Below are 17204 nucleotides of genomic sequence, written 5' to 3' on the forward strand. Positions count from 1 at the left end.
CGAGGCCGGCCCGGGCTTGCGCGGCCCGGCCCGGGCCCTGCTGTGCTTATGCCGGCTGCGCCCGGGGCCGGGGCCGTGCCGGCGGCGGACTGCCTCGCTGCCGCTGCGCCCCGACCCGGCTGCCCCGCTGTGGCCGTCCCAGGGCCGCCCTGCTGCCGGCGACTCGGCACCGCCGGCGGGCCGGGCGGGTTGGGGTGGCGGGCTGGAGCAGCGGAGGCCTCACAGAGGCGCCTCCGGGGACCCGGGGGCTGCACCGGCAAAGGCCCCCGGCCCCAAATGTCCCTGTTTCCCCCCCGGGGTCCGTGTGCGGTGCCGTGTTGGTGCAGGCAGTGGTGCCCGGGCAGCCCCGGGACCGACACCGGGCTCTGGCCCTGCACCTCGTCTGTTTTTCCTTGCTGCTGTCAAAGCTCTCCTGACCCAAACTGATCGACTGTCAGGAATTTGGAAATCTGATGCTGGAGCAAAGTGACAGGAGGCCACAAAGCTTTCATCTGCCTTCAGCGTGAGGCAGCGTTCTTGGTTGCGAGCGGCCTAGAGATCAAAGTCACTTTTCTTCTTGCCTGCGTCTCAAGGGGATGATGTGATCCGGAGTATCAATGGAATCTCTTCGGGCTGGTGACAATCAGTGTTGAGCCTTTGGATTCTTTCAGCAGCTTTTGCTGTCCCTGACCGCACAGTGGCATGATTGCAGCTCAGTGACACATCCCTGAGCAGTTCTGTCACTTCCCAAAACCAGGAGGTGCTGGTTGCTTCTACTTGGTGTGATTATTTTACCTTTCTGTGCTCTTTAGGCTTCACTGCTGTGAATCCTTCTGGCCCATGTACTGTCAATGGCTGTGCAATGGTATCACCATGCAACTGATGGGGTGGCTGTCATCACCTGGAGTTAACGGGGCAGCCTGCCTGCCATCCCAGGGCAAGGGGGGGGGGGGGCAATAGGAGTGAGATGAAGCCAATTCTTTGATGACCGTTGAGAGAGAGATCTCCACATACAGTGAGGGTAATGACTTCTTCTGAGACTGATGGTGAGGAATCTTGTTTGGCCTTTGTTAGTGGAAATGTTTTTAGGTCCCCTAGGTGTTCCTCTGCATCACATAGTAGGAATGGCTGGATTGTTTTTTGTTTTCTGGATAAAAGATCATTTCCTGTGCTGTGCTCCACCACAGTACACCATTTGTGTCAGGCTCCTGAGCAGATGGCTTTCTCCCTTGGTATCTCCTAAGGGATTACACAGGACACTGTTGCTTTTATAGCACAATACGAAAAGGGCCATTCCCACAGTGCTCCAGTTAAATGCAAGGTGGTAGCTGTGACAGAAAATCAGGGTATGCATTCCCCAACCATCTGATTAGCAATGTTTCTTTAGTTTAAGAACGTTTGATAGATTCATTTAGGACAGGCTGGTAAGCCATTACATTCACAGGTTCCTTCAACCTCCCTCGCTCATTTTCTCCTTGCTACACACCTGTAAAAGTGAAGCATTGACCTTGAGATTACTGGTAGACATGCCAGTGCTTCTGTAGATCAAGCTAACAGTAATACAGCAAAAACAGAGTCAGGTGTTAGAGAGTGATGTGGCTGCTTATTTTTGTAGGCCTGCAAATAGAAAGCACGTGGCACAGATTCTCTTGCAGTTTGTGTTGGCTCTGTAGCCAGTTACGCTCAGCATTGTTAGGCCAGCTGATAGTTATCTAGATATTCCCCAGGGCTCTACTAGGTGATGCTGTGATACAAAACTTGAAATCAGAAAAGCTCCTTCTGCTAAAAAGCCCACTGGCTATCCCATAGGAAATCAGCAAGTAGAGGACTCTGAGGAGCACAAGGACTTGGAGCTGGCATTTACAGCTCTTATTTATGGTGTGGAAAGCTTGAAGGGCAATGTGGGCACCAGTCTTGGTTTATGATGAAAGAAGTCTCTGAGGCTGACTAGCTTAGCTTCTGTTTTCATATGGCACCCATGATGAATAAGATTTCCCTTCCTCAGTCTACAAGTCTTATTATAACATTGATCCTACCTTGAGTTTGCACCTCTTCTCTGTCTGCTGTGAGAAGATGATCAGTCTAGGTGACCTGCAGGGGTCCCTTCCAACCTAAATATGTCTGCGAGCTAAGAAAATGGAAGAAAAGTGAACAGATAAAGGAGCGCTTGAGAAGCAGGTGGTTTCTTGTTGATTTTGGTGTATTGTTGATCTGATATTGACTTTTTTGTCTCATCACAGCCTGCCAGCGAGGATTCTACCGCCACTCCCTAGAGACTAAACGCTGCCTGAAGTGCCCCCCCAACAGCTTGTCCAGTGAGTCAGGGGCTACGTCTTGTTCCTGCAATGCAGGCTTCTACCGAGCACCTTCAGAGGGCCAGAACATTGCTTGTACCCGTGAGTCTCAAATAGAAAGAACAATATCTATACAGACGGAGGGGTGAACTTACTGAGAGCAGCCTTACAGAGAAGGACTTAGGGATACTGATGGGCAAAAAGTTGGACATGAGCTGGCCACGTGTGCTTGCAGCTCAGAAACTCAATTGTATCCTGGGCTGCATGAAAGGAAGCATGGCTGGCAGGTCAGGGGAGGTGGTTCTCTTCCTCTACTCTGCTCTCTTGAGAACTGACCTGGAGTAGTGCATCCAGCTCTGGGGTGCAAAAGAGACATGGACCCGCTAAAGTGAATCCAGAAGAGGGCTGGAGCACTTCTAATGAAGAAAGGCTGAGAGAGCTGGGGTTGTTCAGCCTGGAGAAGAGAAGGCTTTGGGGAAATCTTATTGTGGCCTTTGAATACCTGAAGGGGGCATGTAAGAAAAACAGACAGACTTTATGACCGTGGCCTGTAGTGACAGGACAAGGGGCAGTGGTTTTTAACTGATAGAGAGTGGATTTAGATGCTACATACGGAAGACATTTCTATGTCAGTGAGGGTGGTGAGACACCAGAGCAGGTTGCTCAGAGAAGCTGTGGATGCCCTGTGTTTGGGGGCTAGGTTGGATGGGCCTTTGAGCAATCTGATCCGGTGGAAGTTGTCCCTGCCATGGCAGGGGGATTGGACTAGGTGATCTGTAAAGGTCCCTACCAACCCAAATCATTCTGCGATTTTTATGAACAAAGAGATGGAAGGAAATGAAATGTTGGGAAATGGGAGTGAGAGATCAGAGAGGGAGAGGCTGGGGAGACAGAGGGCTCCATTCAAAATGCATCAGCAGAAGGGAAACTGCCACAATTACTTTGGGTATTAACAGCTGGATCTAATACTTCCTTTCATGCTTCTTGTAGGCCCCCCCTCAGCTCCCCGCAACGTCAGCTTCTCCCTTATTGGCACGCAGCTGAGTCTGTGGTGGCAGCCACCCAGCGACCACGGTGGGCGAAAGGACCTGACTTACACAGTCTTCTGTCGGCGTTGCCATTTCCTGGCATGTGAGCCATGTGAGGCTGGTGTGGTATTCTCCCCCAGTGCTTCTGGTCTCACGAAACCCGCTGTGGATGTAGATGGCCTGGAAGCTTACACCAACTACACATTTGCTGTGGAAGCCCACAATGGTGTCTCGGGAATGGGACCTGCTCCTCAGAGAACAGCTCCAGCTGTCTGGGTCGCAGTTGGACATGCAGGTTAGCAGAAGCAGAGACAAGAATTTCCTGCTCATCAGGAAGAGGAATCTCTGTGAATGTTTAGGCTTTCTCCATCTTCTTCTGTCTGCTGCATGTGTTGGTATGGTATGATAAGGACTCTAAGATATTTCTGCCTCTGGCATGTAAAGTCCATCAATCATATTCCTTGCAAGTCAAAGCAGCAGTAATCTTTACCCACCAAGAGGTATGAATCCACCAAGGACTTAACAGAGGTGAGGAGGATAAAGCTGTCCCTGTCATACGCTAGTGTAGTCCAGCCTAAGTATTGTCACCTGTGTGACAGGAAGAACATGGGCTGTGGCATGAAGTATTCCCCATGACTCGGTATTGCAAAACATCCAACGAAACACAACAGAAACCCTGCTGTAACTCGGGGGGGCAGGGGGGGAAGCTTTGGAAGCATGGAGAAATAAGGATGTTAAAAACATGCAAGTTCTTGACACGTTTCTGTAGTTTGGCTTCAAGCTGGCTAGTTTGCCTGTCCTGTGAATACTTTCCAGAGTGCTGTGAAATGTGATTATAGAAAAGTGACATCGTAGTGCTCAACAGCCCTTGGTGCTTTCCTCAAGTTCTGATTTAGTCATGAAATCTGACTTTTCTTCCTGATGCTATGCAGGGGCAGCGCAACTGTGAGCTAGAGAAGCAGAGCTACTCTTGGCATGCTTCTTCACTTCCTGGTGATGATGAAGGACAAGGAGAGAACCAGGCCTGACTCTTCAGTCCTTGCAGACTGTTGAGAATTATATTTTTATTCATGAACAGCATGCATTTGCAGTCAGCTGAGAGATTTTGAGCATTTAATTTCACTGTACCCTTATGAAATGGAGCTATGTTCATAAATCACGTAGGGTGGTTGTGTTACTACTGCTGTAAAAGCACAAACCCCTAACATTTTTACTTCAAATTACACATTTTCAGTGCAGTCCTTGATTAAGTAATTTCTTCTTTAAGCAGTAATTTCTTAGAACACTGATTCTGTTTAGAAGGCCAAAGTTATCCTTCCACTGTTGGGGTAGAAGCATACTACTATTTATGGAAAGCAATTAATAACAACTGGAGATCTCATTTCCCTTTCACCACAGAAGAGAAAGATGAGGGAGTGGCAGTGGCATAGAGAGTTGGTTCCAATTGTGTGGTGTGACCAGAGAAGGAAAGCGAGAGCTTCTGGTGGAGAGAGGGCCTGGTTTGCATTGTGTTTGTCTTTCTTCCTGATGTTCTCTGTTCTCTCCCCTGCAGCCCCGGTGACAGTGTCCCAGTTTATCCTGACACAAAGAGATGACAGCAGTCTTTCTGTTTCTTGGCTTGCCCCACGGCAGCGCAGCCGGACCTCAGTGGAGTATGAGGTCATGTTCTTTGAGAAGGTGAGGTCTACCTCTTCCCCCTCTCACCCAAGGCAGGGTGGAAGTGTCCTCTTTGTTCAGCATGTATTTGTTACTTGACCCTGTTTGATTTCTGCAGGGAGAGGAGGCACGTTACACAGTGAAGCACCTCCTTGAGCCAAACGTCACCCTGAGGGACCTGCAGCCAGACACAGCCTACCTGCTTCGTGTGAGATCCATCACACCCCTCGGGCCTGGACCCTACTCGCCAGAGCAGGAATTCCGCACCCTTCCACCAGGTAAAGGACAATCACTGATACCTCATTTGGGAGAAACTCACTTCTCCATCAGATTGTATATTCACACAGTACATGGATCTCTGTGTTCTGCTAGCAGTGGGTCACAGACACCACGTTCTTGAGTTCCATGTCACCAGGACCAAGCCTATTGCTTTGTAAAAATGTAGAACAAGGAGAAATGTATCTTGTTTCCTTGCTGTTGTATAAAATCCACTTGTACTTTCCCATTCAGAACTGATCAGACTCAGGTTTGTTTGTTGTACTGACAAGTTACTTAACCAGCTCTTCATCTAGTTCTCCTGCAAGACATTTTGATTGTAGCTGATGTTTCTAAGTTTGAATGTTAGAAAAATGATTACCATATACCTATTTTTGTGTGAAAGTTGCTAGTGAAAAGGAGAACTCAAAGGAGCTCGCCCCTACTTTTTTCCAGCTTTGTCATTTCCACTGTACATAGTCCAGCCCCTGAATGTAACTCTGCCCCCAAAGATGGTACATGCCTCTGAAAAAAGTTCTCCACCAAAGTGCAAAGTGTAGAAGGTCAGGCTATTGAGGTCACAAGAAGACCTTTCTCCTATGTCAAAGAACATCTCATATAGGCCTCACATCCAACCTTCTCTTTCCCTGGGTTACCTGGAGACTTCCACTTTATCAAACATTTTCTGTAATGGAGTTTGTTCTCTCTTCATTCCACACATTCTCAGATCCTCCTGCTGACCTTATGGATAATTTTAGAAATACATCCATTGAAATTATGCCTTTGAAAGGCTAGTTTTACTCTAATGAAATAAGGACATGGAAAAAACCAAAGGCATGCCTTAATGTAACTAAATAAATAAACTGTGTAAAAGCTGATAAGGAGTTGTGTTACCATGATTGGAGTGTACTTTAAAGATTGGGCTTTTTTTGGCACCAGGAGCTTTTGGTAAAATTTTCCTGAAGTCACAGTGCCAAATGATGATGTCATCAAAGATTTTTAACCAACATTATAATGTACCACAAAGATTCTGTTAAAAATACTTAAGTTAACATGTACCTTAGGTGATTTTTATTATAAAAGAACACGTTAGAAAATACTTTCATCCAGATTATGCTTTTTATTAAATAAAAGTTGATCACTTCCTCATGCCAACAGGGAGGTGTTTTGAATGTGAAAGGAATTGAAAAGAAGTGCCAGCAAGGTTTCATTTGGTGGGAGTTCTTTGATAATACTAGAAGCATTGTTTAGCTGTAAAGGTCTAGGCATATTAGTGGAACAAGACTTGCAAGGTGAGACAATTTTTTCTAATCTGAATTTGAGAATTTAGGTTCCTTAATTTCCTGTAGAAGTGCTGTGTACCTAAAAGCTTGTCCATTTTATTAATGGATATCATTAATAAATATCATTTCACCTTCCAAATCTTGCCTTTTCAATATTAACAAAAAAGAACGTTAGCTCTGCCTCTTGATTTCTGCTTAACTAAGCTGGTGATTTTTAATAATTTCAGTGGGATGAGTCAGCGTCAAATTGAGCAAGAATAACAAGTGTTAATTAGGCTTTACGCATGCTGACCATTGGACTGGATGTTAGGAAACACTTCCAGACATGGTTGTTTGTGTTGCACAAGCTGTTCCTTGCTTTAAAATCTGCTCATTTGTTGAAACGATTTCTTTAGGAATTTTCTTTCTTCTGGATGTTTTCCTAAATCCTTTTATGGAAAATATTAAAAAATGTAGATTCTCTTAGATATGGGTATGAACACTTCCTATGAATGTATTTTTAAGTTTTTGAAATAGTTTTTAAAGTTATAGGAAATAAGGTTTAAAAACACATACTTCACACCAACAAGTTAATGCAGCATTTCCTCTGATGAATTCAATATACTATATGGAAATGGATGGCTTTAGGTTGAGAATCTAAATGGAAGAAGACAACCGGTGTTATGTGAATGCTATCTGAATGCTGTCCAATCACAACATGAAACCACCTGACGCTTGGTTTTGAGAAAGCAGGAACAGGATGTTAGACTGCAGGTTTGTAAGTCAGTACTTGCTTGTTTCAAAAGTCCTGAGCAGACAGTGGCTTCTGTTAAGGTAATTAGGCAAAAGACCAACCCTAGAGACTGATGGAAGCGAAGGGGGTAATTAATTTCATAAACAAGAAGAGAGTCAAGTTAGACTGCTGGGGAAAATCATGTCTTTGCTGTGCCGTAGTCTAAGTCAGCTACTGAGCAGGAAGCAGGATCTGATCTGAAAGAGCAGTTGGAGAGGATTGGGAGGGAAGGAACAGCTGTGCTTTGTTTTTGAAAGTGTCATGGAATTTATATAGGAAATCAGGCGTTGGGACAAATTACTCAACTAGAAGACCAAACTGTAGATAAGTCAACCACATACCCCCCAGAAGGTGCTCCATGCACATGAATAACAGTATGATTAGGACTCAAATCTGGTGGCCCTGCTGCCTGGAAGACAAATGGCTGTAGCTTACCTAATACCATTGGTTGGTAGAAGTGGTTGCTACATTCCAGACAAATGGTTCTTGGTCTTTTAAATGATACATGGCCTTTCTCTTTGTTTCTTCAGACACAGGAGCTCTGTCTGGTGGAGTCATAGTCTCTATTATCTTTGGAGTTCTACTGTTTGTTGGGCTGCTTATGGGATTTTTCATCTTTCGGCGAAAGTAAGTGTTGATTTTTGGTATTGAAAAAGGTGTAGATGTAGGAATAGCTGAGCTACAGGAGCTTGAGAAAGAGAGGGAGGGTGGGAGGAAAGGCCTTGATTTCTCACGGGATATTGGATAGGTAGAGGTTAGGTAGAGAAGTCAGACTAGTGTGCTGCAGCAAGGTGGAATGAGTCTCAGTAAATAATTTGGATTAGCAGGACTGGAGGGCTTGATCTGTCTGTAAGATGGTGCTTGCTGCTGAGGACAGAAGAAAATGTGATGATTTCTCAGTTTTGTTACAAACTAGGCCTACCGTACTGTTATCAAGACAGATTAATAAAAATTTTGTTATGGTACAATCATTTCTGTATCTGCTGGTCAATTAAGTGGGCAATAAATGTATCCAGCCATTTCAAACCATTTTCCATACACCATTACCGTAGTGGTCCTCTACCCAGATATAAAATTCCGCTTCCTTTCTAAATGTCTATAAAGCTACTATTGTTTGGTTTTAAGAAGATCAGGTATCATGCTGAAAGTGTACAGAAAACATGAAATAAATAGAAATTAATCTGTAATTCAGCACGCAGAAGGATGAACAAAACTACCTGCGTGGAAACAAAGCCCTGTTTCTAAATGTAGATGAAGCATCACACTTTCTTGCTAAATGTACTCTACCAAGTAGGTGCAGTGCCTGATTCTGCTTTGCTTTGCATTACTCTGAACTCTGTCCCTGACCAATTGGGGCAGACACCTTGGAAGTCTTGCTTTTGTCTTTGCTATCTGCTGACCACTTTATTTTCATGACTGCTTATGTTCCAGGCAGGCTCGTCGGAGACAGGCACGGCCGGATTACAATACTTCAGGCTTTGATCGAGGTGAGCTTTAAAGGGGTAGCAGAACTAGGGAGAAAAGCCTGGAATGGATTGGAAGGAATGAAAAGAAATAGTAGTTTCAAACCAGACACTGGCATGGAATTTCTGATGTAATTCACCTCTTCCAGTAACAGCTCTAGTCTTCAATGTATGTCTGGTAGATTTGTTTACTGCCATTGTCAGAATCCCATGGATTCACCTTGGCTTCCGTAGCTTTGCCCTACAAAGCTTGTCCAAAGACCTGACAGGTTAGTTTGCTCTTTTGTTTCCCTTTACCATAGAGAAGGTTTGGTTGAAGCCCTACGTAGACCTGCAACCATATGATGACCCCAGCAGAGGGGTGCTGGAATTCACTAAGGAACTGGATGTCTCTTGTGTCACTATGGAAAATGTGATTGGAGAGGGTGAGTTACTTGTTGCTCTCCCCATCTTTCAGTTTCCCCTATATTTTGCTGCCTATTCCTGAGTTCATCTGTGACCTTTTGCTTCTGGTTGTCCTTAGGGGAGTTTGGGGAGGTTTATCGTGGGTCCCTGCGGCTCCCAGGGAAAGAACGTATCGTGGTTGCCATCAAGACCCTGAAGTCAACGTATTCAGACTCACAGTGGTGGAACTTCCTGCGTGAAGCGACAATTATGGGGCAGTTCAATCACCCAAACATTGTGCGTCTGGAAGGAGTCGTGACCAAAAGTAAGAGTGTGTGGGAGAGAATCATGGAATGAGAGCAGAAACTGGCATATTGCTTGGGCCTTCCTCAGAGAGGATGCTGTCAGAGAGGCTGCGCTGGGAGAAGACAGGCATCATTGTGTTAGCCTATGGCAGGGAGTGACAGGAGGGGAGGGAAGAGAGGTATGGATTTCCGACACTCATGAGACAATGTTACGGGAGGCCTTCTTGGGTTGGTGAGTGGATGAGAAGTTGGGATAGGGTAAGGGACACTGTAAGGTTACATGTGTGACACAAGGAGGAAAAAAAGATCATTGGGAGAGGCCTAAGGAGAAGGGTCAGCCAGCTGTGCCAGCAGGGTGGGTATGTTGGCTGGGCCTGGATACGGTTCTCTGTGTTGGGGCAAAGTGGAGAGCATGGATAGGCAAGAGCAGGAGAACTGCAAAAAGGCTGACATCTTTTTGTCTTCCTCAAGGGAGGCCAATGATGATCATCACCGAGTATATGGAGAATGGAGCGCTGGATACCTTCCTCCGGGTGAGAGACTCCAATCTGTAATAGGCTTGTGTACTGCTGGAACTTGCACTTGACCTGGATTTAGGACCCTGAGAGAAGACTTTAGAAATAAGATCCAGACATCCACTTACTTTCTGCTCACTAACATTTCTGGTCTCAGCAGCTGAAGCTTGATGCCATCCAGTTTGCTCAGCGTCCAGAGTGCTGTCTTTGGTAGTTGAAGTGCAGGTGCCTAATGATGACTCTGGAGACCACCACCAGTCCCTTATTGGGGGACTGTTGGGTCCTTGAGGCTGCAGCATTACATTTTGGCTTGTTTACCAATGCCCACTTTTGCAAGTTGATAAGGCCAGTAACTAGAAACCAAGCAGATTGATGTCACTTGACCAGGATCTTCTCTCACTTCTTCCATGCAGGAGAATGAGGAAAAATTTAGCCCTGTGCAGCTTGTGAGTATGCTGCAGGGAATAGCCTCTGGCATGACCTACCTTTCAGAGCACAACTATGTGCACCGGGATCTGGCTGCTCGCAACATTCTGGTAACACGCAGTCTTCAATGCAAGGTGTCTGACTTTGGTCTCTCCCGAATATTGGAGAACGATGCAGAGGGAACCTATGAAACCAAGGTAATTCAGGAACAACCTCTCAGTCTTGTAAATGAACTGTGGTCTCGGGGGGATCAGGATTCTGCCAGGTAAGAGTGGCAGAATTTCTTCACAATAGGAAACACCAGGCTGGGGGAAGATTTGGATGGAAAAATCTCTGAGGAAAACCCATAGTAAAACTGCAAGTCACAGTGTGGGTGATTCAGAAGGTGATGCTTCTCTGAAGTCCATGTTGATTTTGTTTGCTAAGAGATTCAGGGGGACTGTGGTTTTAAAATGAGAAGCAAATTAAGAGGACTGATCTTTTGGATTCAGTTAACTATATCTGGCTTTGAAGATGGCCCTGCTGTGATCAGGGGTTTGGACTCGAGACACCTACAGGTCTCTTTCAATGGAAGTTCCAGTGATTCTAATGTCTGGAGTCATCCAATATAGGGCTGTGACTGGCATCAGGCTCTTACTCCTCGTTTTGTGTAGCATTCAACTGAACAGCTTAAACTCATTCACTTTCCCAGAATGTTTCTGTCCTTTTGAGAAGTTTCCCCAGGGGTGGTTACATGTTTCTTCAAGTGAAGCTGGCCCAGTCTTTGAACCACTTTGTAAGGTCCTTGCACAGGAGTACTGGAGAAATACAGCTCAGTGATACTTGCTGGATACACTGTGTTGCTGCTTTTTCACAGGGTGGTAAGATTCCCATTCGATGGACAGCCCCAGAGGCCATTGCTCATCGGATTTTCACCTCAGCCAGTGATGTCTGGAGCTTTGGAATTGTCATGTGGGAGGTGCTGTCATTTGGTGACAAACCGTATGGGGACATGACCAATCAAGAGGTAACAGACACTGAGCTCAAGTGCTGATTAAAAGAATAACGAGGCACGTAGGCCCAACTTTTGTAGATCTCCCTCAGCCTGCAGTCTTGACGTTCTTTTGAATACGCAAGTACTGTGTCATCCTCTCTGCGAAAAATCAATGCAAGAAGGTCAAGGGCAGTAAGTGTTTGGGCGTCTGAACTGTGTTCAGGTCTCAGCAGCAGTGAGCCAAATTGAAGACTAGTTAAATCAGCCATGGCCTTTGTGTCTGGAGATGTTCTCTGTTAGTTTCTTTCTGTCCTTGCTCTGGGGTGTTATATCTGGTCTCATTCTAGGTACAGCACATCCGTAACGTTAGCACATGCTGTTGAAATTATTCCTTAAAGCCTGGTTCCACTTTTCTCTCTGGGCCTGTGCCAGGATCATCTGGTCCTCACTTCTCGTGAGCACATGCCCTAAATGGCAAATGGGGGCTAAGCCAGTAAAGAATCAAAAGTACGTGCATATGCTGCTTCACTCTTTGACATCCCTCAGATGTCTTGATCCTTTGCTGTGCTGCCCAAACCCTACTTCATACACGTGTAATCTGCTTCAACACCTCCTGACTGCACACTGTGCAGAACGGTGAACTGCCTGCTCCCAGCCCCGCAGAGGGCTCTGCCTCCTCTTTCGAACTCTCTGCTCTTGGCCTGATTTCTCTCTGTCCTCTTGTGCAGGTGATGAAAAGCTTAGAGGATGGGTACCGGCTCCCCCCACCTGTGGACTGCCCGTCTATCCTCTATGAGCTCATGAAGTGCTGCTGGTCACAAGACAGGATGAGGAGGCCTCATTTTCAGGAAATCCGGGCACAGCTGCAACATTTCATCTCAAGTCCGCAGCTCCTCCGTCCTGTTGCAGACTTTGATCCCAGGTGAGCAGGCTGTCACTGGAAGAAGAGACTTTAAGTGAGAGATTTTCACCTCCCCGCCTCCTGCAGGAGAAGAGGCAGTGCTGGCAAGGCAGGCTGGCCAGAGGCATTTTGAATGCTCAGTGTGCAGAAGATAGTAGTCATCTCTCTCTCTGATGGTGGCAGAGGGCACAGCCGTTGGCCTGGGCACTCTGACCTCGCTGTGCAGGAAGCGGATAAGTTGGCCTAGCCCTGGCAGGGGTTGCTTGCCCTTTAGCTACTGTCTCATAGTGCAGGCCATTTAAGGTAGTTGCCTGGCTAATGAGGGTTTTATCTGTCTTTAGGGTAACACTCCGGCTCCCCAGCTGCAGTGGGTCTGATGGGATCCCGTATCGATCCATCCCTGAGTGGCTGGAATCCATTCGCATGAAGCGCTACATCTCCAACTTCCGCACTGCTGGCCTGGACACCATGGAGTCCATTCTGGAGCTCACTGCTGAGTAAGGGCAGGCTAAGCTCCCACAGGGCACCCCGGGTATGCTACAGGTAGCTGTGTCTGTCCCTGTGCTACCTGAACAGGCACTTGTATTTACTTGGAAGGCTTCTCTCCATCCTTCTGTATATAGTTAAATGGAAGTGGACTGTGAGACTAATTCCCTAACTGTCCGTGCTTGAGGCTCTTCAGGGGTCTGAGCTGTTCTGAACTCGCAGTGGACACAAACAGCAAGGGGAAATGACAGATGGCAGACAGTTCTCTAACCTTAACCATCTTTCCAGCCTTGTAGGACTTTATGAGATAATTTTCTTGCCTTGAACACCAGATGGGCTAGTGATATTGCCCCCCATCATCAGCTGGGCACTGTTCTATCACAGAGCAAAGTCCTTCTGGGCCCCTTCGAAGGACTCAGGTCAGATGCTTTACCAACGTAGCTGTGTTCTGTTGCAGGGCTGGGGATGTGCAGCCAGCTCCAGCCAGGGCAGTTACATAAACAAATGAGCAGGGACAGACCTGCTAAAGGGCTGAGACATGGCCCATATCACGAGCTGAAGTGGACAGAGCCCTGATTTCATGGGAGCACAGGCCTAGTCATAAGGTGGGAAAAGCCAGTTGACTGGGTGGGCAGAGGTAGCCAGGGAAGGGCAGGAACAGGAAGAAGTTTCTGCCCTCTAGAGGAAAGGTAGGCGCAGTAGGAGGCACTGAGAGAAAGGAAGCTTTCTGAACTAATGCTTAGTAACTGTTTCTGCCCTTATCCACATCCAAGTCCCCAAGGAACAAGAACAGCAATTAATTTCTTTCTTTCTTTCTTTTCCCTTTTCCTTCAGGGACTTGAAACAGATGGGAGTGTCACTTCCAGGCCACCAGAAGAGGATCCTGTGTAGCATCCAAGGCTTTAAGGAGTGATCAGTCATTGCTCTCTTAAGCTTGCTAAATGCCCATTCTTACCAGATATCACTTGGAATCATTCCTATGGCAATTGCTTCCAAATGAGTGACTGGGACAAGCAAAGCAAAACAAGCAGAACTGAAAGGGCTCCTGAGGCAACACCACCTGCTCTCATTTCTGTTCCCCCTTGCTTTAGCTCTACAGCAGCCATCGATATGTTTCAGAGCACTGGTCATAGAAACTGTTCTCAGCCCTGTCTGCTGTAGTCTGTTCTGTGCAGCACTAAGTAATCCCTGTAGTCCACATACTGGAGTTTCAGACCCTCAGTATATCATGTGGAAACATAAGGATACATATGAAGTGGGCTGGGGGCAGTGGATAATGCTTTAAGATTGGAGCTGAGGGTTCAGGTAGACTGGGGCGTTCGAGGAATGTGCACAGGGACACAGACATGTAGAGACTGGGCCCATTCACTCCCTGGCATACATCCCTTCTCACCTCAGCAGCCTTCTGTCTTCCTTGTTTTACAACAGCAATGAACTATTCAGTCTTCCACAAGGCTGCTGGTAAGGGATGTATATTTTAAGTCAGCTATTCTTGCCTTAAACAGCAACTCACGGTGTACTTCTTTCTTTGGAGGAGAAGTCGGGAATAGCGGCACACCATGCTACAACTTGTGTGATCACGTAACCTCAGCATGTTGCTCTTTTGCACATGCACACTTCAGGAGGGGGGATTTACATCTCTCTTGCTTAATACTTTTACTTGTGCCATGGACAGAAAACCCCTTAGGTACCTATTTTTCTCTGCCCCTTTTTAAAAGAGAAAATAGTCTTGTTTGGCTGGATAGGGTATTTGTAACAGAAAAATGTGTAGGTGGTCTGTCTTATTCCTTCTCTGTGGAGGAAATGTTATTATTTATCAGAGCTCAAGACAGTTATAGACTGTAAATAATATTTTGTAAATAAACCTGTGGCAGAGCAGGCTGTGTTGGATTTCTTTGGGTCATTTCAAATCTGATTGGGACCCTTAATTTAGCATGTATATTGTAAATTCCAGCAGGGTCCTTACATCCACATTTAGTTGTTTCAGCCAATGTTCTTTGTCCACTAACTGCAGATTTAATGTGGAAATGCAGTTGCATTTAGGATTAAAGGATATATATGCAGCTGGTCATGTCAGACTTTTTTTTTCTCTAAATCCAGTTACAGCTGTATCCATCATTAGCCAAGCCTATCTTTGTACAGCTCCTGCGCTTAATTCCCAAGCCATGAGAAGTATTAGAAGCTACTGCTGTAGTTTGATGAAATACATGTGGGTAGTACTTTCTCCTGCAGAACAGACTGGGGGGTGGCGGTGTGTGTGTGGTGATGGTGGAAGAAAATCTCCCTCTGATGTTCCTAAGACTTTCTCCTACTTGGGAAGAGTAGTCACCTCAAGACTTATTTTTCAGTGATTGAAGTAAGTCCAGGTTGGTGAAGAAGGCGAGTGATAGCCATTCAGCAATCAGTTACTTGCTGTAGATAGCTATCGGTATTTCCTTAATTGTATAATGCTTCAAATTCTTAAGGCTATAAATTAACACTCCTGCCTCTGGGAAGGTCTTGCTTAACTGTAAATGACAGAAGGGTTATGAAGCAGAGATCTGAAGCACTGCAAATGAAAGCAAGGCAGCTGGTTTCTATTCAACCCAAGAAGCAGCAGAGTATATACAAGGACCCATAGTGAACGTGTGCCTCAGCTACTCAAGATAAGCTCTTGTTAGGTAATAAATACAAGTGGCTACATGGCGGATATCCAGGCTAGAAGATAAGCCCTGATGAGGCTGACACAAGAGTATGAGCTTGTGCCATGCACAGGTAAACTTCAGCCTACCCTTGCAAATGATAGAAAATTGGGAGTGGTTGGTCCATCAGGTAGTTGTGCTGCCATTCAGAGGGACCTCAACAGGCGGGGAAGAGGGGAGACTCGTGATGCCGAGCAAAGGGAAAGGCCGAGCCCTGCAGCTGGGGAGGAATAGCCCCACGCACCAGTACCTGCTGGGGGCTGGCTGGCTGGGAAGCAGCTCGGCAGGAGCAGACTTGGAGGCCATAGCGAACAGCATGCTGCACTCGAGCCAGTAACGTGCCCTTGTAGTGAAGGGGGCCAGTGGTGTCGGGGCGACATTAGCAAACGCATTGCTGGTGGCTGGAAGGAGGTGCTTGTTCCCCTCTGCTCAGCACTGTGTCCAGGTTCGGGCTCCCCAGTACAAAGGAACACATGGCTTACTGGAGCAAGTCCAGTGAGAGGCCACTGTGATTTTGAAGGGATTAGAGCATCTGACATATGAGAGGCTGAGAAAGCTGGGATTATTCAGCCTTGAGATGAGAATGTTTTGGTGGCTCTTGCTATGGTGTATAAATACCTGATAGGAGGGAGCAAAGAAGAGGGAGCCAGACTCTCCTCAGTAGTATCCAGTGAAAGGAGCAGCTATGGGAACACACCAAAATACAATTAATTCCATTTGAAGGTAAGAAAAAAACTTACTGTGAGTGTTGTTCAACACTGGAGCAGGTTACCCAGGGAGGCTGTGGAGTTCTCATCCACGGAGGTGTTATAAAACCGATGTGGGTACATCCCTGAGTGACCTGCTCCGGCTGCCCCTGCTCTGAGCAGGGAGGTCCAGCTCGCAGGAGCTGCTGAGTCTGCCAGCCTGGTAGGGGCAGCTCGGCCGTGTCCTCAGGTACAGCCAGCAGCAAGCCTGAGCACGTATTCCCAGTAGGCACCCGTGCAGACAGAACGTATATATGTGCATGTATACATATGCAGAGACACTGCACATGACTGGCCTGAGGCAGAACACACAGCAGCCGAGCAAGCGCAACACAAACAGCCTGAGCCCATCCACTTCCCTGGCTGATCAGGACGAACCTTAGCGGGACACCCATACAGCTACACCATGGATCCCTCTAGTGACCGAGACCAGCTCTCCAGCAGCTGGCTCCACAGCTGGAGCCTGAGCTGAGCTGAGCGGCTGGTACCAGCCTCTCCCCGGGAGCTCAAGCCGCTGCCTGACCTTACCCCATTCTCACCACTTACTCTGACTTGGTTTTCACTAGTGATGACACACACATACACCCATGCACTCGGTGTCTCCAGTCACTGCTGTTAGGTCTCCACACACACTGAACAGTCCCTTCACATGGGGGGGGGGGGGGAAGGAAAAAAAAAAAAAGTTTAGTAAGAAGGCAGGACAAACTGTGCTGGTGACACAGAGGACCCCGCCAGACAAGCATACTGGGGATGCACAGCCAGCCCCTTCTGTGCGCCTCCCCCCATCCCTTTCCACATGATGCTTCCGCTTCTTGATCACTCCCTTTTGGTCTTGCCCCTGCACATCCCATAATGAGTGTGTACAGTCACCAAATGCTCTTCCTCTGCACCCGGTGCCTCCCGGAGGGATCAACCTCCCCCTAATCTGCAAGATGATCCAGAATCCCCTTGACTCCCCTGGACAGATCCATACCCAGGCACCGGCTGTAGCCCTGACAGCTGGGAGCAGCTGGGCTGCGGTGCTCCTCTCCCTCATCCTCAGCTCGCTCTACTCCTT

At 47.1% G+C, this 17204-nt stretch overlaps 1 protein-coding gene across 3 annotated transcripts in view; it reads left to right on the forward strand.

Annotated features, from left to right (window-relative positions):
• Positions 1-14598, forward strand: part of EPHA1 (EPH receptor A1) — a 34568-nt gene extending 19970 nt beyond the window's left edge. For all 3 annotated transcript variants that reach the window (XM_056339051.1, XM_056339053.1, XM_056339052.1), the window contains exons 5-18: positions 2220-2375; positions 3264-3596; positions 4854-4978; positions 5076-5235; positions 7798-7894; positions 8699-8754; positions 9033-9155; positions 9254-9439; positions 9891-9952; positions 10348-10557; positions 11217-11366; positions 12062-12255; positions 12576-12731; positions 13555-14598. In XM_056339051.1, the coding sequence (XP_056195026.1) occupies positions 2220-2375; positions 3264-3596; positions 4854-4978; positions 5076-5235; positions 7798-7894; positions 8699-8754; positions 9033-9155; positions 9254-9439; positions 9891-9952; positions 10348-10557; positions 11217-11366; positions 12062-12255; positions 12576-12731; positions 13555-13633 (2087 nt within the window). In that variant the 3' untranslated portion in view covers positions 13634-14598. The remainder of the gene's footprint in view (positions 1-2219; positions 2376-3263; positions 3597-4853; positions 4979-5075; positions 5236-7797; positions 7895-8698; positions 8755-9032; positions 9156-9253; positions 9440-9890; positions 9953-10347; positions 10558-11216; positions 11367-12061; positions 12256-12575; positions 12732-13554) is intronic.
• Positions 14599-17204: the final 2606 nt, after the last annotated feature.

Source organism: Falco biarmicus, chromosome 5, assembly GCF_023638135.1.
Source record: "Falco biarmicus isolate bFalBia1 chromosome 5, bFalBia1.pri, whole genome shotgun sequence".
NCBI lineage: Eukaryota > Metazoa > Chordata > Aves > Falconiformes > Falconidae > Falco > Falco biarmicus.